The sequence below is a fragment of the Ooceraea biroi genome, chromosome 11 (assembly GCF_003672135.1).
Source record: "Ooceraea biroi isolate clonal line C1 chromosome 11, Obir_v5.4, whole genome shotgun sequence".
NCBI lineage: Eukaryota > Metazoa > Arthropoda > Insecta > Hymenoptera > Formicidae > Ooceraea > Ooceraea biroi.
Genome location: NC_039516.1, coordinates 3,386,010 through 3,410,405, shown reverse-complemented (window position 1 = coordinate 3,410,405; position 24,396 = coordinate 3,386,010). Strand labels below are relative to the sequence as shown.

At 40.4% G+C, this 24,396-nt stretch overlaps 1 protein-coding gene and 2 long non-coding RNA genes across 8 annotated transcripts in view; 1 reads left to right on the top strand and 2 right to left on the bottom strand.

The window, feature by feature from the left end:
* The window catches only part of LOC105288184 (potassium voltage-gated channel protein Shaker), a 98,622-nt gene that overhangs the window by 7,697 nt on the left and 66,529 nt on the right, over positions 1 to 24,396 (top strand). For 3 of the 6 annotated variants that reach the window (XM_011354238.3, XM_011354236.3, XM_020034550.2), the window contains exon 1: positions 22,658 to 23,084. The exons of the other annotated variants lie outside the window; for them this stretch is intronic. In XM_011354238.3, the coding sequence (XP_011352540.1) occupies positions 22,687 to 23,084 (398 nt within the window). In that variant the 5' untranslated portion in view covers positions 22,658 to 22,686. Of the gene's footprint in view, positions 1 to 22,657; positions 23,085 to 24,396 lie in introns of those variants that run through there. 6 annotated transcript variants of the gene reach the window in all.
* The window catches only part of LOC105288186, a 39,141-nt gene continuing 17,184 nt past the window's right edge, over positions 2,440 to 24,396 (bottom strand). Inside the window, exon 3 of the long non-coding RNA XR_895579.2 lies at positions 2,440 to 4,566. This is a non-coding gene — a long non-coding RNA (uncharacterized LOC105288186). The remainder of the gene's footprint in view (positions 4,567 to 24,396) is intronic.
* Positions 13,523 to 21,944, bottom strand: LOC105288185. The gene is made up of 2 exons (XR_895578.3): positions 21,829 to 21,944; positions 13,523 to 21,766 (listed from the first exon to the last, which is right to left on the bottom strand). It is a non-coding gene; the product is annotated as an uncharacterized LOC105288185 (long non-coding RNA).

Below are 24,396 nucleotides of genomic sequence, written 5' to 3'. Positions count from 1 at the left end.
AGTAGTTTCTCACGCTGACGAATGTTAGGTTCTTCAAGAAGGTGAGCGATTCCTATAAGCGATTTTGTTCCGTCGCCAGGAATTTGAGGCGACAACGATAAGACGTTGAGGAATGTTCTTATGCCAGGAGATTCAGGAGAACACACATCGTTTTAGGCAACTCAACTATAAAGACAAATAGCATGGCGGATAAAGCTTTGGAATACTGTGCAAACATTTTCGTTTTTAAAGAATATCGTATATTTGTTTTGTGCACCAGCGTAAATATGTTTACCAGTTCCGCATCGAGCAGCACAAAAGGCAAAAACCTTCCATAAAGCGCAACTCTTAACAGAAGCGTGGGTCACTGAAAACAGGCCGCGATGATTTTTAATGAAGCAATTTTGCAATTTTAAATAAGCCAAGAATTCACTGAAAAAAAATTTATTGAAGTAATTTAGTTTTTGATGTTTATATACTTATAAAACTGATTTTATTTTAATTAAACGATGGTTGATAGAATAGCGCGCTTTGACAAACGATTCATGTACGCAGTGGATTCTAATCACATAATAAAGCATATAATAAAGGTAGTAAAAGGAACTTCTTTTTGTAATTGTAAGTAATTTGATCAATTCAACGCGCTATTTCATTAATTCTCGTTTTAAAAAGGAATTTGTGAGAGCGCTGGATGTTCCAAGTCTTTGAATTTAATCGCTCTTCGCGGAGGTACGATTCTATCAGCAGAATTACGTTAGAAATATTTCATCACTTTTGTAATGATGAAAAAAGCGCGGAAAGATTGCAAGATGATTGCATCACTGGTTCCTACAAGTTGGATGCATGATAGATACTGACGACAGATACACCTAAAACGGCAGCCGATGAATTTGTCCCTTTTCGCGGCCGGAAATTGAGAGAAGCTGGAAAATCACATTTACCAAATCGATCGTTGAAAATTGAATCGTGCATCTCCCGTTCCACATTTGTCTCTCATTAGAACTTGGTGAAAATCTATGCGCCTGTCCATACTACCCCCATGGTTTCGACTTTGGCGCTGTCTATTATTTTCCCACAAACGGTCCTTGTTGCAAAGTTTGCCTCGCTCGAGCGTCCATTCATTCATGCACGATCGACGATAATGACATTCGTGAAATTAATGGAAATCGAGTGAATTGTCTAGCTGCGAGATACTAAAATTATGTTGTCGATATAAAAGCTGCGCCGTGCGCTGGTAATAATCTTCTTTGAATCAAAGCCTCTTTGGCGAATTTGACATTAATTTCTTTTATTTATTTATTGTTAAATATATTGAAACATGAAAGTTTATGTTATAACTCGCTAAATATTTAGTAAAGTGGAAACTGCATATTTGAAAATAACAAATTTAAATTCCAAGTGGATTGTAATGATAAAATTCTCAATTTTTATGCATGTAATTGCGTATATATTCTAGAAAATCTCTCTCTCCGTGAAACTTAGTTTTGTCATATCAAGTAATTCTAAAATAATTCTAAATGGCAATTATTTAAATAAGATAAATACGTTAGTATTCACAATTCGTCTCTAAAATGTTATTGTAATAAACAAATCTTGCCCGATTTCATTGAGAAGAATATCTCTTTTCAAGTTACATTCTAAGATTTCTTGGTTGTGGAAAAATCCCATATGGGAAAATTTGTCTTCTTTCTAGCTCTCGGCATTTTTCGTAGAAATTCCCTAAAGCGTTTCCCTTTACGTGAATCGCCTGATGTACTGGGTGGTTTGGGAAGATCATCGGAAATTTGGAATCCGCGTTCACATTCTTGTGATGCTTTTCTTGCGTCTTGAAATTCAACTGCTCAAAGCACCTTCATATGGAGGTATAGCCAGAATAAAATCATAAGTGGGACGCTCAATTGATGTGCGATTAATAATAGCGAGGAATGAACAGGGCTCTCGCGCGGTCGCATTTCGTTACTATTAATCGCTCTATTATTGCGATCAATATACCACTGCGACATGAGGAGACTAATAAATACGCTGACATAATGCACACGCGCTTGAATGTAATCTGAAATGATCGGAACACGCGAGAAGTAGAAGAGAGGAATGAGAACCATGTTCCGTTTCTCTCTCCTTCTGCGAAATCTAATCGCGCCAGGTAATTGATTCTCTTTCTTGTAGCGTTCCGATTTCACCTGATAAGGAATATATTAATCTGTGTGTTTAGAAATGTAAATTTCATGCAGTGAGCAAACGACTGAGCAAACGACTTACAAGGTATACAGTATTAATTTATTTTTATAGACCATTACTTTGCATAATTGCGAAAGCTTCCGCTTTGACATTATAGCATTTTGCAGTACCTGTTTATTCGCGCGCGTTATCACCTGTGTAAACGTAATCACTTCTGTAAACGTAATTACTTCGATACGCGAATCAGATTGACCTGCAGGATAAGATGCACAATCATTGATATCTTAAGTAGGTTCCGACTTTTATTCATTGCTGTCAACATTGTAAATTACAGTTGTTAACAATTATCGTGATTATCGAGCGGATTTGAAAGCACTAGAGGATATTACGAATGATCGTTCCGCCAGCTGCATTTCTCTCTCCCTTAAACGTTCGTCGCAGATCTGCCTTTGTGTATAACTTACAAAAGTACATTTCTCAAACGACTGCCTCTAACTGTAACGGTGTGAACAACCGTATTTCTTAGCCCATCTACGTGTTTGCGAAAGCTTGCCACGTGGCATTCCGCAGCAGCGGTTTCTATTCGTTCCTCAGAGGCGACGTGAGTTTAGTACAATTTCCAAGCCGCAGAAATAATTCATCCCGACTGGCAGTAAACGGGCAGGATGAAGGTGAGGCGCGGGCGCGACTTGAAAGCGGGCACCGGCGCTTCTGGCGTAAGAAGCGCCCGTCGGATCCTCATTATGTCCGTCATAGAAGGAAAAGGGTCGATTGGGCGCGACGAAGCTTTTCTGAATCCTACCACACCGGTTAGACCGTATCTTTTGTCTAAGCACCTGTTGCGACCCGCTCGGGAGTACGCGCGAAAGCGAGATCGCGCTCCGTTATTCGCTCCCCACGGTATTGGGCTTAGCCATCTCAAACACGTACGCCTTCGCGCGTACTTCCGTTATATCCAAGTGCCAAATGCAGATGTATAATTTTTCTCATACATCAATTGAGCATGATCGTTTTAGTGAGGATATAACAAATAGACTGTATGAGTCCCAAATTTTGATACGAATCAGCATCAATTTTGTAATCTCTCTCTCTTACTCTCAGTTTTTATCCCCGAAGTAAATTTAATATGATAAATAATCAATGCACCTGATATATTTGATGTATTTAAATGAGATGTCCTCACGTTTCCTGGCATAATAGCTCGTGCGTGTAAGAATTTCTATAAATAGGCGCGACGTGTGTTGTGCATGACAGGAAATGTAAATCGCGTAATAACTGGTGTAAGAGAAATGACGCTGTCATCATTTACAATCAATAAAGTGATTTTCTAAATGGTGTGTTTTACACGAAGGGTACCCCAGGTGCCCTTAAAATCCGTGCGGTGTTGAAGACGAGAAAATGAAAGGCGAACCGATTCGACCCACTCGCGTCGATTGCGCGTTTCCGCAACGCTGTGACGCGCACATCTGCAACGCGGAATCCGCGCGCGAAGTCGCGCTCACGTTTCTCCTAAAAAGGTAGGAACTGATGGATAGCGGACGCTAAATCGGGACGAATGGGTGGCGGAAGGGGTGAAATGCTAAAGAAAGTACGAACTGCCGGATGCATGGGCGATGTATATAGGCTGGCGTGAAGAAGCCGGGGGTGTGCATGTGAGGGAGGGTGGTAGACACGCATAGATTTGACTGCGGCCGTGATGACGTTAAGAATAACGAACGAGGCCGAGGGCAAGAGCGAGGCTGCGACCTGACGCCGACTCGCAACTGAGCTTCGTTATTATCACTGTGCACAATGCGTCTATATAGCATGTCCGTACCTGTAGTGTCAGTACGTAGAGTCTGTGCAATGTCTGCACGGCCGTTTGTGTCTCAGTGGTTCTCTCGAAATGGCATGTTATCGCTTATCTGACACTGAGCGTCATGAATATCCAGTCTCGCGTCACGCATATGCTAAAACAGGCAGAATTGCAATGAGGGAACGAAATTACCGGTCACTTTTGGTAATATTTTCGGAATACCATGCTCTTGAAATAAATATTCTACGTAATTACTTGTTAATAAAAAAATATTTGTTCAATGCTCGTGATAAATTTGTTTTGGAATTGGTTAAGAATTGTAACCAAAGTGAGTGAATGTAAAGGAGACCACGCGGTGATTTATCCAATTAAAGCCAATGTTCTGCTTTAATTAAAGTTTGACGCAACACAGGTACTCGGCAAACAACAAGCAGAATTGGGGAAACGATTTTGGGTGGTTCTTGGAGAACCCCTGGTGCAGGGAGAGACATGGCGCACAGTAAACCTCTAACACTACCTCGCGCCGATTCACGGCAATGCGGTACTCCTATCTATGTTTAATAGACTGCATAGGCGGCGGTTGCAAAACGTCGCCTGTGTGTCTTCCGCAAATCCTGGAAATACAAAAAAAGCGTTCGTTAGTTTAGCAGCTTAGTTAAATTACAAGAAGTCTTCACATGCGCTATATTATTGGATCAATCTAGGCACATGAGTGCGACAGCAAAAACTTCTTAATAATGAAGAATTATTATTCATTATAAAATCATCGAAAAATGACGGTGAATTTGGTAATAAAATCCACAGAATTTCCAGTCTCCATACGTTCTTCATTCTCTTGAATATTGAAATAATTAAGGATGCATAGGATTTTCTTGAGACTCGCTTACTCCTCAACTTTAAAAATAACGAGAAACTCTTAACTTGGAGACTAACTAACTAACTTTACGCGTTCTTCATTTTATAATCTGTAATTACATGAGGGAGAGAGAGAAAGAGAGAGAAGGTAATTTGCAGATTCTGCATTCGTAAATTTTTTACCATTTCGACGCTACTGGTGCTTTTAGCATTTCGAACATTGAAGCTCTGTGTACATGCGATAAGACGTTTACTGCAGATTACATTGACGATCTGTTTGCACAATGTATATCCCTATTCTGACGGCACATGTCGCAGGATAATAAATTGTATTTTTTTCCGTGTTCACTCGTTCTTTCACCTACTCGAGTTGTGGCAACGTCATCAATATTCGCACGGATGCTTTTCTGCTCAACCGGCTGCCCGGAACATAGATTTATTCACGTAGGACATCTCGCGATGGATATAACTATCGACTTTGTCTACGCGTACCGCAAGATATAAAACGCTATATATTTTACCACGCAGAACAAACTGTCACATTGTGACCAGGTTACAACACTGTTCGCTAAATACGAATAAAGCCGCGTAATAGGCATAAACAATCCTCACATGCGCCACGATAAGCAATTTAAATCTTTTACTAAAAAATTTCTAAAAATGCACGCTTTTTCTCCGTAGAAAATTGTGAACTATTTTACAAGACTCCCAGATATTTCAAACACTTTTCTGCTATTCCTAATTATCCATCCTTGTCTCTCTGTTCCTTGTCCGCGCAGAAAATACGTCGTGTACGTGTACGTGCACGTGCTTTAAATATTAAGTTTCACAAGCCTGCCCTGCAGGTCGAGAATGCTTGGACGAATTCCTCGACTGTTCCTTCCGTGTTCTCCTCGCATTCATTTCTGATTTAAAGCTTTGTGAACTTTCGTGTTCTGCGCGTTCGTATCTTGTATGGGTTGCTGTTTGCACACAGGCTGGCCTGTATTATTTGGAGAACGATTTTTTAGTTTGCAAAAGTTATATATAAAAATCGTGACAGCACGATAAATATGTTAATTTCGCGCAAAACTATTTCCTATAAATGGAGTCAGCTCTTTTTATCAAAAGGAAAGTTTTCTGGGTCACCCTATGCAGCTGTTTTACGCCATCACGAATAGGATATCGTTACTAAATAATCCAATATCCGAGGAGATATGGAGAAGGACATGTAGGATTTCGTTAGGGATTCGATCAGTCCGAGAGAATTTTCTCGTTCTTATTGGGTTGATATACATGGTTCTCTTTTTATTCTAAAATATTTTTACTTGCAAAAAGAAAATAAAGAATTCTGCTCCGCTCTGTATATGGACAGTGATAAAATTGTCTATAGCTTTTGCTGCAATTAAGAGTAATTGAGATAAGAAGTAGGTCTAAAAGTCGTTTTAAAAGTTGCATCGCTCGTATTCGAGCTGTTTAACGTGACACGATGAAAGCCACATTTTAAATAGTTTAAATGCCAAGCGTGTCGATTTATACTTCTCGAATGTAATTTCCTTTTATGTTTACAATACCGGTACCTTTCGCAAACATTCTGTATACATCGTCGGCGTGTCTGCCTCGTCGAACGCATTAAAGCAGCCTAATCCGTACCGAGCGGTGCGTTGCGTGACGTTTTAATGCAACTACTTGTGAAACAACAAGCGGCGTATACAGACACAAATACAAATGTATATAAACACATACATGCAGGATAAACACGCACATAATACTTTGCGTTACTATAGCACAGTGAAGATACTCAATAGCCTTTATATTCTTTCCTGAGGGAAGTAGGCTGTGCATAAAGCGGCGTTGCAGTGAACTAATATTGACGCATCGTCACGGATCGTATAGCATAATCCGCCTGAGTTTCAACAGCCTGAGAATCGCAGCGTGATCGAAGCTACTGTTCCTCTCCGCTATTAATAGCAAAAAGAAAAAAATTTTAAGTGTTCAACAATATCTTCAGAAAGAAATAGTTAACGAATAATAATCCATAATAATCCAATAATCCATAAAAATCTGTTACGAACAAATAATTACGATATAACGATACAACAAATATTCAATGAATACCTATAGCCGTAATTTTCAGTGGGAAACGGAGTTATCTGAAAACATTTGTCCAATTGAATGATGTCGAGTCGTTAGAAAAAGTGTAAACCGGATCGTGAAAATCCAACAAAATATGGAATATTCTTTAGAGTGCACTGCTTATTTGAGCCTTGAAAGCGGCCTTAAAAGCACTCAAAAGGGTTAGCCAACAGTTTCCCTTGTGCGGCAGCGAGGAACTAAGGTTTTCGATTAGAGTCTACGCTACGGGCCTTGGGACGGAAATCTCCACTGACATTTCCGAATGCGGTCACTTAAGTTCCCCGGTCTCGAGTCTTAAGGGGTCGGTAAGGGGCTGGGCGAGGTTAATCCAATTAGCCCTCTCGGCCATTCTTCGGCCTCCACCCCCGCGAGTGTCAGGAAACAGCTTGCCAAATCGCTCGCCGGTTGACTCCGAGGAGCGTAGAGACGCGAGCCATTATAATGTGCCACGTGTTGCGTCCGCGTGTAACGTTATTACGAGCTTTCTCGAGTGATTACGTCTACAAGATGCGCAAAATGGGAAAAATCAGAGCCGCACACTAATGATTTCTGCGTGGATTATGTAACTCTCTCGTGCGTCATCCTGCGTGACAGCTGCGTGAAATGACTCCGACGAAATCATAGATCTGCTGAAAAATATTGTATAATAGGAGCAATTTGCAATTAAAATACTTACGATGAATATGTTTTTACGTTTTTGAGAGAGATGCGAGAAGGAAAAAATGTATCTTTTGTAAGATAAAACGAACAAACGTAATGTAATATCGTTGCAATTCCTCATTTATCATCTGTAATTTAAATTAAAAGCTGAAACGCCGGCGATAAATTTCTGGTAGCTTAATTCGGCGCATGTCGTTACTGCGAGATTTTCCGCGTAATTAAGAACGCTACCGGGAGGAAACTGCATAGCAGAAAAAAAGAGGAAAAAGGAGAAGTCGCATCGATCGTTTTTAAAGAATTAATTAGTGCTTTTTAGTGTCGGCTATCTCGGAAATAATGCTGCAAATTTTGTCATTGACTTATGATCGATCTTTTCTTACAATTAGTGTAAATTCGATGGAAGAACTTTTCTTGTTAACTTCCAACTTTAATTACTGGAAATTAATTTTTAGTTGTAAGTCCGTTAAAATATTATTGCGATATCAAGATAAGAGTAAGCGAGTTCTGTAACATTTTCGTACTATACATTTGATGTATTTATTTAGTTACGATACCGCTCAGTTTGATGATGAGGTTTTGGTTACGTGGGCGTTATTAGTCTTTTACATTTACATTATATTATATTATACATTTACATTACATTTACATTTACATTATATTTAATAACACAATCGGATGTTCAACAAGGGGTGCAACAAGATATTATTAAAGACACACGGAAGCATGAGGATGTTTTATGAGCACGATCTGTCGCAAAATGGTGCTTGTCACAGGGTTTGTGCGTTTTTATTACCCCCGGGCGCTCGTTAACCTCTTTCATATTCCTTTCCCTTCCAGATAACCGCTAGAACGACTGAAAATATTAGTTAATAATCGTTAGCCGATGTTTTTATCCAACTGCTCTGAACAAACTGCATGTTTTAGAAAATGTCCAATGAAAATTTAAGCCTCACGATAATTTCACTTGGAACTTGTCAACGCGAGATACGGGGTGATTAAAAATATGAAAAACATGCACGGAGATAAATGTAATTTAGTAGTTTTCAGTAAGAATATGGTAGCAGCAATGCATATTGAATATTGTGGTATATAAAAGACACGTATGAAGAATTCGAAAAAGATAAAGAAAAGTATAACGTTGAAAATAAACATTCTAAATTAGCATAAAAAGAAATGTTTCTTTTGAACAACCGCATATTATTTTCTGTCACATACTTGAAACTTGTAAAAATCTCGAAGATATTTGTGAAGAGAGAAAAAAGTGGAGTGCGCAGTAAGATACTTGTGAACATCTTCTTGGATATGCGGAATTCTCAGGCATAGCACACGACTCGCTGCAGCGAAAAAGTTTCTCGATGGACGGCCGAGAGATCGTGGAAAGTTGAGAGGAAGTAGCTGGGTGCGAGAAAACGCGAGGATAACGATGAAAACGCCGTTTGCAGTCCGAGCCTCTATTGCTCGTTTTATGGAGCGATTGAATCTAGCAGTTTTCTCTGCCACAGAATTTCAAATTGGCACCGTTTCAACGTGTATGATCGTTCTACCATTGTTTTCGTCGCGTTCATTGTTGAACACGTCTGGTCTGATCAATGTTGGCGTTTGCTACTTTCGCAGCCATATGTTTCTCTCCGTTTATTTTCCGCTTTGCGCGAATCAATAAAATTCAGATAAAACTTAAGACCATTTGAAAAAAATGCGCGAATCATCTACAAAGTATCGAATTTTATTTTATAATAAAATGCAATAATTTCAGCAGTGATACGTTCTCAAAAAAATTGAGAATAAAAACTGAATAGCGAATAAAACATCTAAGGAGAATAAGGATTGCCCAAATAAACGATAAGCTCGCTCAACTACCGGGATTGTTAATTAACCTGTTTCTTTGTTCGCCGCGCACGCCGAGGAGTAGATATCGTATTCGTCGATAATTACCCGTCGAGTTTAATGGATTGACGAATCAAGGGAGGCGATGTGAATACTTCCATCAGACATCTCTACTTAAAATTCACTTTTGAATCGACTGCAATTACTGCAATTACGAGAATGCCATTAATAAAAGCTCTTAATATGGGATAATAAATGAAATTTAAGAAATAAGAAATCTTCTCTCTTGAACGTTAATTAGCTCTCAGAAATATACAATAATCTATTTATACACGACATTTAGAAAATATATAAAATCATTTGGCATGCGATTCTAATGTGAATTAAATTTTAAAGCTTCGTCAGTAGAAAATCCGCGAGGTTTCACCGGTTGATCGATACGTGATCGCGTGTGCAAAACTTCCGGCAAAGATCAAGCCCGAGCGATCGACACGGCACGCTCGCAATCAACGTGTCATGATGATTTGCATGATAGACGACGTGACGTGACGATAACTTCGATCGCTTAAAACGTGTCTCTCTATTACGTTACACTTTTTATAAGTTATGAAGTAGCGCGAACTGCGCTTTTTCTAAGCTCCTAACCAGAATCGGTTCGTGCAGTTCTCGTTTTATTTCGGTCGTAATCAATAATAACAATACAAGTACTAAAATTCGTTTATTTAACACTTTAAAGAGTCGCGGACTACTTATGACAAAAATAAAAATAGTTTGTAAAAGATTAATTATTTCCTGAATGAATTATGGAAGAAGATCTATTACTGGATGAAAGGGTTAAATTGTACTTTAGTTGTTACTGAATTTTGCAAGCGTCGCTTGGGTATTATCATCTCATTGTCCCTGTCGTCGTCGACGTCATCTTCGCTGTCGTCGTCCCCGTGGGAGATTTACTCCTGTTAACTTGATTTCGTTGTGCATGCCGCATGCGACTGCAGTTGAGCCGAGTCTGCTAATGGGTAGTGATGGCTCTTAATTTTCGAGATTTACTAAAAATTTTCAAGCAATCTCGATATATAAAAATAAATCAAATACGTTTTTTCTGATACTGATGGTATTTCAGATATTTATAATAATATCAGTCTTGTGGAAGTAGATTTCGAATGCAAGGTGGTTATCGATTAAAAATTGAACGAATAAATGCACAAATAACAGTTTCTGTCTTCTTTATAGATAACAACGAACCTTATCTCTGAAATATTAAAAATCGATAATATCATATAAATGTAGTTTGCGTTACGAGTTCTTCATTTTGCTCAAGCCGCCAAGATAAATTTAGCCACTCACAATTAATTTTAATGACATCATCATTATTTGTGCTGCGCTATTGAGTATTTCTGACCTCTTTACCGCGCGACAAAGCCCGTCGACCTACTGCTCATGTATCGAAGGGATTACGTTCATTCATGATTTTCGTGATGAATCGATAGAGTGTATGCGCCAGCCGGCGAGGTACCACGCGCGCGCGCGCGTGCACGTTGCAACCCCGACACGCATACGCGTACAGTGGTGTACCGCGAGAGGGTGTAAGGTTGTTGCTCGTACACTGCGCTGTGTGTGGTTTGAAGGGTCGATCACTATCGTCCTTCGACACCGCAGGCGTTTCCAATGTAAATCCCTCAAAGTTGAGTTGGGGATGTTTGAAAAGGGTTATTTCAAAGGAAAATTTTGCATTTCTAATATCAGATAATCGACGATCAAATCAATAAGTTTAACAAGAATTATTTTTTGACTCAAGAAAATTTCAATAACTTTCAATAATCATCATTTTTAATAACTATTTGCACGGAACAAATATATAGATATATCTATATAGTATATCTATGTAGTATATGTATGCATTATTAATTAAAAATAAATTCTGACCTACTTTTTTTTTCGAAATTGAAGTTAGTTGTGCCAAAGTAAATATAACACTGCAAGGGTTCTGATATTCCGGATACGTATCAAAATTTCGTGCCTACCGATGGAATCACCATTGATCGCGGGGGTGCACGTGTTGCACCCCCGTTGCGAGACATGCGTGGAGCCATCTACTCGTTCCTGTGCGAAACAAACAGTCTTTTATACCTGATATGTTTGGTAAATTATTTGTCTTTCGCTGTATTATCCACGTGTATATTGATGAGGTATTTATATTATACCAACAAGAATTACGCGTATTTAAATTATATGCAAACACGGAATTTTTAATTTCAATTTTATGGATTGTACAACTCTGAGATAATATTATTCGTGGCAGTTGCCGAAAGCAATTTTGTTCCGAATACTGAATTAGAGGAAAGGTAAACCGTAGTTAGTGCATCTGAGAAAGTCAATTGCGAGACCTGTCCTGTTCCTAACGAAGCATTCGCGAAACGCGCACCATAGCAACGAGCCGGTAATTAATCATGCACCGTTTTCGCGCACTATTGTACGTCGTCAGACCCCGTAGCTCGCACAGGACGACGTCAGGAAACCCAGTTTACGGCGAGCTGAGAGAGCGAGACCAAAATAGCAGCGTCCTTTACGATCGCAACGACGACCCTCAACCCTTTTGAATTCTCGTTAAGCACCGGTATTCGCGGAAGTTTCTAAACGAGCAAGATCATCGATCTCTCCTGCGACTGCACGCCATTATCGTCGCGAACTTCGCGCTCGTAATTCCACAGGATAACGTCTCGAATGCCTCAATGTAGGACGATAATAATTCATTCCGGTCGCTTCTTCTTTCGGTCTTCTTTCGACACGGCGATCTTGTATGCGGATATTAAGACGGCAATGAGATTAACGAAGCACGAGTTAAATTAACCAGCCGGAAGTTGCCGCAAGAACAGCGGGATTTACACCGTCAACTTGTAGTAATTCATTAAGGGAGATAGCATCTCGTACATAGTAATTGAACTTTATCTCCTCTGTAATTGTTCAAGCATGGATTAAAAGAGAAAGATAGAAGTCTTATCAAGATTTCGTTTAGTCGGAAAATCTTACTTGAGTCTAACACGTTTTCTTGGATCTAAGTTTCTTCTTTAGAATTGAATTCATTGAAAATCCCTGTTCGTCTTTTACAGACTTTGAAAAATAAAATAAATTTGATATGTTTAATTAATTTATACAGAATAATTACGTTTTAGAGTAATTGTGTCAGTGCGCTCAAATAAGTAATAATTGTATGCCGTTTCTGAGATGACCGATTTAGTTATCTCGGTTGACCCAGCATCCCGCGGCAAGAGGGTTGAATTACCAGTGTTGGATGCACTTTTGCGGTGCACTTTGTTGCCATCGCCAACAGATGGCTCGTCGGCGATATGCACGTGCATCCGCACACCCCTCATGGACCCCCACCTTCTGTTCAGCAACCCCCGAATCCCACCAGCAGCGTCGGTGACGTCAAGACGCATTGCGACATATCGCGCTTCCCCGCTTTGCGCTCCTTTTCATCCCTTTGCTAAAGGCGCGCTTTTTAGCTCGCACTTGAACTCACTCTTGTACTTGTCTCGAAAATCATCCCGTAAAAATGGATATGATTGTATAGGTCATCATAAGAACAACCTTGATATTTGAATAATCAATTTATAGTCCAACTTTGTAATTTTAATTTTAATTTTAATGATATGTGTAATAAAAATTTTACTTTTTAAATCTTTAATATAAAATTAATATAAAATTTTTGAAATCTAAAAACGAAACATGTGTCATTAAAAACTTGTACTGATGAAAATGATTGGAATGTGTAATTGTGGTTATTTTAGTTATTTATAAAATCTAAAAGTATATTAGAATATAAGTATTATATTGAAAAAATACTTAAAATGTTAATTTTCATTTATCGATTGAAACTAATGTATTCTTATTCGTTTTGTTACAGGTAAGTTCAACTACTAAATTTTGTTCCTAAGCCGGGATAAGGGTGAGTCGCATTTTTCTGTAGTTTGTACGAGCGTAAATTTCTTACATTTTTGTACGTTCCGTCAGAACGATCCATAAAACAATATCTTGCCAGATAATATTTATGCAATTGGTCTATGTATTATATGAAAGCTATTTGTGATTTACTCGATATAAAGAGAAAAGTCAAAGTCTACAGCAAAGCGTTTAATCTGAACTGAGATTGAAAAAATTCCATATTTTTTCGATAAATATAACAGAAAGTATCAAATGCGAAAAGCTATCGCACCTCGAATCGCGATCGATCGCGCGTCGACTGCATCCGGCTAACGTCATCATCGCACACACGTGACCAAATTCTGAGTTTCTTGCCCCTGGCAGAAATTACGGGGGTAATTTCATGTTTACGCGTACGTGCCGTTTGTGAGGTCCCTTCTACCTGCATTGCGTCAATGCGTAAAGCAAATGATCTCTCACAATACAGCTTCTGTAAGTTAAATATATCATCCACTCAATTTTACAAGCGATTAATAAGAAATCCGCTGTTCAAATTCAATCTTCTTTCAGAAATTTACGCAAATTAGAGACCATTCGTGCTTGCTGAACCGTAGATAGAGATCTAATTTTATCTTTACTTTCATCTTATGCTCTTAAGAATTCCGCGTGAACTACCGCCAACTTGTAGTCGTCGATAAATGAGAGGTCAACCGGAAAAGCTGTAAATTTATGCAAATCAAGTTTGTTTGAAAGTTGAGCCGATGAAAGCTTGTATTTGTGTCGTGCCTCAATTAGACCGGAATTCAGCATGTTAGGAATGTGTAGAACGTGTTGCATCCTCGGCAACCATGCATATTTGCACGATTAACTCTCAATTGTTCGTGTCGAGGGAGAGCAAGCGATAAAATGAATCGGGCGTTAATTTTGCTCGATGCAGGTACCTTATCAGCGTGACATACTTCCATTTTGAAATATCGAAGATGTACCGTGGAGAAATGCTTGTGCCTGTTAACGACAATATTTCGTAGACGCTCGTAAAAGCCACGAATAAAAATTTTTGATGTGAGGTCGTAAGAAGTTTTAGATATTTATAGCGAAAAGATGATGTCGCACGAATACTTAACCCGCTGCAGTTTCTGGCGAGCGGCCTGACGTTGTTTAGCCGTTCCCAGGCCAGGCATTACCTTCGTTTCCAAAATACACCAACTGTCACTCCGCCCACCATAACGCGAGCGCTAGGAACGCGTTCTAGGGTACCATACTGACCTACAAATATCTGCCTATGAGCATGATCGGATCTCGAGTCTTTTTTTACAATTAATTACATGTAAAATCTCTCGGCATCTTGCTAATAGGATTTAACGTTTCTCGTTGTATGGGATAAATAGTATGGGGTAAATTAAGCTCTTTTTCTTGATTGATACCATATGTTATTAGACACGCGCGCTCATTTCCGTGAAAAAAACTTTGCGATCAGGCTTCTTCTTTAAAATGTTTCGTGACGCCGGGACGTTATGGCGTCCAAATTTTTTTACGTGCTGTCGGCGCGGTTTGCATCAGATAGTATAGGTCAAGGAAGAGAAACTCAAGGAAGTTCGACTTCGCATAAGCGCCGCCCAGCTAAAAGTCACGGCATGGCATTTATATAATCTCACTTATAAATCAGCGAGACTTTTATCACGATGTCGCAGCGAGTACGATATTTTCGATAGATCGTACATGTTTAAACAATTTCGCGGGAAGATGCCAATATTCCTTAAGTGGCCGATAACTATGCACTTTAGCTTGTCTCGGTTTATTGCAATATCATCTAAGTTTCCTGCGCCTCATCTCCCATTAGATCGTCCCTGTAAATGAAATTAATTAAACCTAATCGCGATCTGGCGCACGAAGACCACGGTCGATTCCTGCAATTTGGGAGATCCCGTTTGGCGGCTTGGTTCAGTGTCACTCGAAGTAAATTAAGGACAGTAGATATAGATAGAAATAGAGGAACGGGTGGGAAAAACGAGAACAAGAGATGAATGATGAATTGAGAATCTCCGTACATGAGTCGCGGGTAATTGGAAAACTTGTCTTCGGAAAGAAGATGAGATAACGCATTGTTTTGTTCAGTTGTGCTTTATATTAAAGCATTATTTCCGCATAAGAGTGACATGCACAATAATTTCTACGTAAGATGCGCGAAATTTTATTATTCTTCAAGTAATTAACTCCCGTTCTTTATTAATAATTATCAGCTACCGATAGGCATTTACGTTCAGCCGAAACGCCGGCAAGTCGCCGATTCGGAAACGTACTAAGCTCGTGGTGTATTTTTAACATCGAGATGCTCGTCTGTGAAAGTGTCTCCACTAGTAGACTGCTTTTTGGAGAGCGTAATCGTGCTTAGTGCCGTCGTTTGATGGCGGAGGCTCGATATACGCACGTGACAAGAGATCGAACGATTAAGATCTGGCTTAAATTTGACGAAGGAAATCGAATATGCGGTCGATGCGATTTATCGTGTAATGAGCGTTTCATGTGCTTAAGTGCGAGGAAGTTTAGTGAAACTTACATCATGGTTCGTAGAAGTTTAATGGCTGTGCATGTGCGAAACGTGAGGCTTCAGAGCTCGTGATCGATCTGTGTAGTTGATTAATGATGCAGCTTCCATCCACATAAAATTGATTCGAGTTGTAAAGACTTCTTTCTCGATTTGCGAGCGTAGTTCGAGGTGGTTGACGATGAAGATTCGTCGAGTGCGAAGATCATGATGTGACGGATGTTCATGTCGAGAACTAGATCGTAAGACTTTCGCAATCTCAGGTGTGTTGACGATTATAGATCGCTACGATGCACGCCGGTATCAGAAGCACGTTTCTCGGGATGAGGATATTTCCACGCCGCAGACGGAAATCACCCGAGCGTGGGAGAAGGTAATGGTTGTCTGACGCTAATACTAATTATCCACCTACTTCCTCCCTTGTTCGAACCACAGAACACTTGTTTCCGCACCGAACAATTCGCAAGTTAGATTGCATTCCGTAGAAGGAAATCGATTGACAAATGAGAATCAATATTGTTCATTGTCTTCGTCTTTGCATTATGTGATATACCACAAAACAATTGCTTTTGCATTAACTAACGATGAGAATATTATAAGTTTCATGTATCATGTGCATTTTATCTAAAATGTTGAAACTCAGAATGTTTTTGCGACAAAATTAGCCACATAAGAGATACTATGAGATAAATCAGCCAGTAGGATGTATTAAAATCTGAAAGAAAACTTATGAAAACTGATGCATATAGATTGCGAAATTTTGTTTCATAAATATTGTCTGATAATCTTTTTCGCAAAGATTATAATCTGATCTATCGTACAACACCGGTTGACCTTTTCTCACTTTAACATGTGCTAAACATTGGAAATAGCTGTTGAAGTTAGACTACGTTAAAATCGAACGTCCAATAAACTTGTTCTGACAAGCTCGTGCCATCTGACGCAAACTCGTGGAAGTCGATAAGCAAGCAAGTCGAAAGTTTGGTCTAATTGTAAGAATCTTTTGAAAAACATTGAGATAACAAAACTTGTCTTTCGATATCAACCGTTATTTATACTTGTATATTAAGTAGTGATACGGTTTGGAACAAGTAGATACGAGCAAAATAACAGATAACGAATAACGAGCTATATATAACAGAGCAAAATCGATATTTATGGATTATAATGTCAAACATGAGTAAAGATACCGCATTACTTTTAAATTGATACAGTTCCAGTTTTGTCTGCTCTTGTGCTGTATCTGAAAAGATACTTCTTTAAAATTTACATCGATATCTCGCGCAGCAATTTGGAAATATCAGCTATGACCCACTTTCGAAGAATTTATTTGCATACTTTGTCGGCGGCTTTTATTGACGTGTCGAAGGAAGAAGATCGACGTATCGAGCGCTGCGCGAATAAATCGCTTCAAATTAATGATGCTTTATTCATAGATGAAAGTGTATTCGCGCTCGTTAAACGACGAATTAAAATAGATGAGTGAAGTATATTTAGGACCACCGGAGCACCGCGTGGATTCATTCAGCCACAGGCTTTCGACAAGTTGATTCGACAATTTGGCAAGCTACTTTTGGTCGATGGTTAAATTTGTAATTCTAAAGATGATGCATAAGTGAAAGAAAATTGTGTTTAAACTTCTTTTCGTAATTATGAGCTTAATAAGCTATTATTGTTTCTTCGTTAAGCGAGAAATTAATAACGCGTAATATACTTTAACTTTAGATTCTTATGAAGAAAGTACTTCTTTGAGCTAATTTTTAATTTACTTGCAGCCGTGCCTGTAAACAATAGCATCGCAAATACGTTGAATAGAACTTTGACAAAAACCACCCTGAGAAAAGGGGCGCAAGTGAACCCAATATTGACCCAGGTCGGAAATTGCCTGCAGGTAATCGAGATGTTCTAGCTTCGCTCTCCTTCAAACGCGCATTTATTCATCCGACATACTTGTACGTCATACACGTCCTCGCAATTTAAATATTTTTCCAAAAAGATGCAGAATTTTTATTAATAAATACGTCAAATTAAAACCAAAAGAGATAAAGATAAGAATAAAATAAAAAACTGAAATTGAGTCTATCCAATTTTTGTTGCGTATCGTTTATTTGCATTTCGTTATAGCTCACGCTCGATATGTCTCGTATAAAGTTGACGTATCAATGCATCTCGTCCGCGCGTCACCTGCGTCACCATCGACGCATAACGTGTCGTGCATATCCGACGGCCGCACTAGAATACTAGGGCAGGACGGATCTAGGGTCACCGACTCGGCTACGAAGCGTACGTCGCGGCGTGCCGTTCCATAAATGGTCAACCCCGACCATTTCCAAAGCTTCCTTTTACGTGCCGGCAATGGCTTATAATACGCCGATTAGCTGGCTCCCTATGAATAAGTTGAAATCTATTCTTGACAATAATTGTCGTAGATCCCAGGGACCATGGCCTCCTTTTGAGAGAACTCTCAGCGAAATACCAGAAGATGCGTAAAGATTCTGGGAATTTTGCCGGGAGCGAGGCAGATGATACAATTAAATCAAAATTCTCCGAAATATGAAAAAAGAATAAGCAAGATTTTAAGTGTTCCGAGCTGCCTTTTTTATTGACTCAGGCTTGAGAGTAGTACACGCACGCACAAGTGAGATTATCTCGCTTGTTATGTAGGTACATTCAATGTATCGAAGAAGGAGTTCTTTTAGAGATTCTAAAGAAGGATTTCTAGACGTGCTTCCAGCGGCTGAATGCACAACTAGTTTGCATCTAGTACTACGTAGCGCATCGAACCGCCATAAATCGAAGACGAATGCATTATCTCATTGGCGGTACCGGCGCGTTCCAATTCCTGAAGCCCGGCTTACGTCGCTGACGAGAGCGTTCACGACACGACACAGCACGACATCGGCGAGACACGAATACACATGCGAGACTGCGGTAGCGAATTAGAAAGAAAGGAAGCGAACGGCCAACCGGCTGACCAACCACGGATACGCCTTCGGGTGGTTGCCTGCCATAAGTTGTGCAGGTCATGCACGACGGGTCAGGAGAGAGAAGTCAGTCATACCGACGCCGTGCTACCATTCGCGTCAGTGATTGGCCGAGTCTGCAGAAGCTGCATCTCCGAGGATACCAAACCAATCGCTTGCCACACGATTATATACGTGCAAACGTTCGCGCGAAGTTGACCTAGACGAAGGGCCAAAAGCTCGTGAGGAAACTCGTGGATGGTGCACACGCATCATCTTCGGACAGATTTCTCCGTCACGTGACGACGGGTGGGTAGAGGAAGCGATTGGTACGAGAGTAAACGACTGTATGAGATGAATCTTCAGCAGGAATGATTGTGTGATTGCGGGCACTCGGTGACTATGTGATATCTTCAGGTGGCATGAGTGAAGAGAGTATGTTAGGAAGGAGACACTTTGAGGTTCTTGCGTGCAGAAGATTTATTTGCAGATAGATGAATGAGAAGATTATCGTATAAATAGTTGGGTAAAGTGTGGCTGTTATAATTTCCTTAAGCGACACGAGGAAGCATGTGCGCGAGGATAGGATAACATGATTTACTTTTACCATGAAAGAAATTCATTTCTCACTCTATTGAGCAGCTAATAGTACTCCAAAGGCTCTAACATTTAAGAGACTCTCCTGATCGATTATTTCTTTCTGCTTGAGGTTTTAGTCGAGTTAGTCGGGATACATCAAAGAGACTTGTAGCGCTCGCTCTCATCACTTCGAGTAGCACTCTAGCACGAGAGAGTACTTTTTTGGTCCAATCGCTTGTAGACTGAATAGGACAGAGTAGTTCTTAACTCTGAGTAAACCATGAACATTCCGAGATTTTAGCGATGCGAGTCAGTAAAGTCAATGAAATTGCTCTAGTTGTATAAAAGTTAAAGAGAATAGTGTTATCTTTTCCAAGAGTTCTACGACTGTAACGATCGAAGGTTGACTTATACGAGTTCTACTTACAGAGTACATTGACAACGTGAATGACTTTGTACTACTGAAAGTTGCTTACAGGTTTACGTCTTACATTTTATTTTTCAATTCAATAGTATGCCCAAATAATTAAAAAAATTTTTGTGCTAACTTTATCGAATTTTCACACTCGTATTTCACAAATATCTTTGAAACACTGACTACTCATTAATTAATACTAGACAAGAACATAAATGTACATTTTCTGTGAAGTTTCCACAGTTTCATACATTTCACTCTCACGTTGATTCAGTTGATTAGAATTATTCTATTATTTTAGTATCGATTCGTTAACGTGTTGTGTTAGTAACAATCTCTTTTACCAACTGTGAAAATTATGTACTCGTATTCCATTAGAACATTTCCGCAAACAACTTAGTTTTATTTTCGTGCAGGACAATATAACAATTGCACGGAATCGCATCCGCCTTTGAATCGGGGTTAGCGTGCCAGGTGAACCTCATTTTCTGGTATTGACCAAGTGGTCATGGCGCCTTGCGGCGCCTCGTGATACCGCCATCTTGCAGCTGTCGGCTGAAGAGTTCCTTACAATTCTTTTTCTCAGGGTAGATTAAAAAAACTTAGACGAGAGAATATAATCTCTTTTTTCAATAGCTCTTAATGTTTTCGCAATACAGTCGAGTAGATAGACGTGCATTTTAGCGAATGTCGATGGGAACTTGTAACGAAAGGAAAATCTAAGATATATGACCGTCCAGCGGAAAGGTTGAATGGCAAACACGAAGGTCTGGTTCGATCCTGTAGGTTAACCACATTTATCTTCCGCGTGATCAGATGCAGTGGTTAAAGGCGAACTTGGGCCGAATAAATTGGCTGATCGCCAACTCGATCAGCGAGGTCTAAGTTCAACCACGTGTTTCACTCGTTGCAAACTTGCCAACCACCGGCTGTTCCATTCTGTGTTTCGGGAAGCTTTTTCCTCCATTCTATATTCACCCCAACTGAGCGTTTCATCCCTATTTTCTTCTCTACGTGTGTAATCAGCTGGCGTTGTGCTGCCACCCCGCGACTTGCTCATGGACTAAAATGTTTTGGGGGATAAAAGTAGATATGAACAGTAACTGATTGTTATCAGTCGGCACCATTGTAATTGCGATAGACAATTGCCTAATCGTCTTTTGTTTCGGATGGAAATACGTTTCTTTTGATAGTATAACAATTTTTCAATTTTTTAACTTATTTTTTTATTGTTATTTTATCAAGGTACGAAAATATTTATTAGAATGTTCAGAATTTTACTCTTTAATTTTAACGATTGCATTATTCAATCCTTATATTTTTGGAATAGAAAGAATAAGTAGACAGTCGGTATAGATAATTATTATTTCTGCTTTAATGTCTCTTCTTTCTCAGGGAAAGAATCTCTATTTTATCATTTTCACCAAATTTCAATTTCAATGATCTAGAATTAAAAATAGTAATGAAATGCTAATTTGAATTGAACTAAAGTGCAATTTATCTAAAAACGATATTTAAAAAGAATAGTTAATTACATTACTTATTGTTAGTTGTAATAATTTAACATTGCCAGAGTGGTAAAGAAAAATGAAAAGAGGAGATGAAAGAGAGAGAGAAATGGAGAATTGTTTACGAATCGGGTAATGCGTGCGTGGCTGAGGAAGGTTAGTTATTATCAGATAGACGTGTCGACATGCTCGCGCACCTTCTACCAATCTACTAATCGGGGTTATCCCACTGCCCCTGTTCCACTCTCTCAGCGGAGTTTACCCCCGCGACCCTTCGTCACCACCCTCTGCTGGCGTCTCGTGGTTTGCGGTGCTGCCACCAATCGCTTCCTTCGAAAATCAGGAACATGGCGCGCGGGCGTAAAGGGGGTGGTTTGCAGTGGCACGTTAGAATCGAAGACAGCGCGTTTAGGCAAAGAGATTCAACCGCTGTGTCATTCAAAATTTTCAGGCTTAGTTTCGTGTTATTAGTTTCATTCTTAAATTCTCACCTATGTCATTCATAATCACGCTGATCGGTTGGTGCGACGATGAACCTGTTTACCAACGACCAAGTGTATATTTTTGGCAGAGTAGACGAAGTTGTAATCATGATACGGTGTTGATGGGATTTCCTTCGGTTCGAGCGAACATCTCTAGCGCTTTATTTTCACTCCACTTTCCGTGCTGATCAGCCTCCGTCCCTGTCACTAAGTGCGCTAAAAGCCGTCGTTACCACCCTTTCCCAATTTCTGTATCTCGTTGCACTGTACCTAGTACGTGCCACGGTGCTGCCACCGCACGGCGGATGTAGGGGCGTATCACACAGCAAGGGGGTTGCGGAGGGTTGCGTTGTGTCGCGTTGAGTGAGTCGGCGTGATCACGAGACGGAAGTAGGATCGTGTCTCAGCATCAGTGACGTTGTTGTGCACGTTGTCGCGTGTCTCCCCTCCCGTGATAAGGCCACCCTCGTTATCTTCCTCAGTTTCTCTCTCGTGTATCCTTCGATCCGCATTCTCGGGCGCGCGTCTTAACCCCTCCTGGAAGCCGGGCGATGAGTGGCGTGTGTGAATCAGGGTGAAAAGGAATAGACAATCGGTCAGTAGTGACGCGTGCATGAGGTCGAGCAAGCCGGCGTGCCGGGTTCCGTCCCGGCTACGCGGCGGTGTGCCCACGGGCCCTTCGTCGTGGTCATCCTCGCCACGTTCGCAGAGCGTGTCGCGGGTCGGTGATCGTAAAACCGAAAGGAAGAAGAGCCGTCGATCGGCGCCAGCTGAGGGCAAGTGGAAGGTGCGCGGGATCGTTGGCAGGGGCAGCCACGGAGATCGGAGAGGTGGAGTCATCGCGGGCGGCGATCATCGCGGGTTTGAATGGGTGGGCCGGGCGCCGGTAGGGTTACCAGGCACGAGCTGAACGCGGTGCCCCAGAGCCACGTCGGTCACGGGGAACGTGCCCTTGGCGAGCCGCCAGCACCAGCCTGTCGCTGTCACCCTTCGGAGCGAACATCCGGCAGCGCCGTCCGCTCTTCCGCCCAGCAGCTGCCACCCTCGCCGCCACCGCTCACCTCCTTGCACATCGGCAACAACAACGGCACCGTCTGTGCCGTCATCAGCGGCAATAACAACACCACAACCACGGCTAATCCAAGTGACGGCAAAGCTAAAAAGGCGGCCGCCATGTCTTCGCCGCCGAAACATCGGGGCAGGGGCTTCGACCCCAACGACCCGGCGGAGTATCACCGCTATCGTCGCATTAAGACGAAGCAGCGGTGAGTGCATTCACCTGTGATATCGATTGTTTCTCTCTCGATCTAATGGAAGGCTGACATTGACGATCGGCTGATATATTGTGCCTAAAACCATTCCCTCTTATCACGTTCTTCATTGTGTATGTTTCCACATCCCGATCGCTCGATCGATTTTGAATGAAACTTATCGTATTAACGTATTAAAGAAATTTTAGTCGTTGCAACACAAACTTTCTATTCTTAGAATTTATATAATTTATTAGGTTTTCTCGGAAATATCTTTCTTAACTTAATCCTATTTTACGATGAATTGAGCACAATTACTTTCGCTGCTGATTATTTAAGCTTGTTTTCTTGGATGTGTAATTTGACTAAGTATTTAAAATTACGTGATATTATATTCCACTCGCGAGCTTTTTAATCTTTTCAGTCATCGATTCACTCAGAAAATTGTCTATCGGTTGACGTGGAATAATCGAGTCGATATCCTTTCTTTTCCTTTTTCGCGCGATCCATCGAGTACTTGTTGCCAAATAGCTAGTGGAAATGTCGCATTATTCCCTCGACGATATGTCACAGAAAAGTACAATGATTCGTCGTGACTCACGTGCTTTCCTCGATTAGACATCCCTTATCGATCGATATCCGCTTGTATTTTTACACGTACGTGTGTCTTCTGTCGAGTCTCTCGTTCTTGATCACTTGAAAAATCTTAGACAAATTCAGGCGACATTCCAAATGAGAATTATGAGAACACGATAGATCGCAGTGAAGCATGAATGACTACGAAGCCCAAATTCCATCTGTCCTTCATTTTTCGGCGTTCTTATTGCCCTTGTCACGCAGCTTCCACTGATGCTGAATGCACCAATGTTCACAGAGGCTTTGTATGTCCCACATCGTGTGACCTTCGGCGCCGGACACAGACCTCCCCGAGATCCCCGACACATCCACCAGCACAAGGCATTATAAAACACACACAAGCTTGCGATGTTCGATGTTGGATCGCTTACTGGTTGTATCCCCGCCGCTATAATGCGACGAAAGTACTTGATAGAAAGATAATAAAAAGATATATTATCACCCGGAAATATAAATCCAGCATCCTTCCCGAAGCACCTTATAACAGCATGATAATATCAAATTAAGGAAGAGAATTACATATCAAGAATAACAGATTCGATATGTAAAGTATAGTATGAATACATGAAGTAAGTGAAACGATATATGCAGAAGCGACCCAGAAAATAATGAGATTATATATAGAAAATGTAGGATATGCAAAGTAATGAAATTAGATTTACAGCATTATGAGATACTGCTGGTGTTCCTG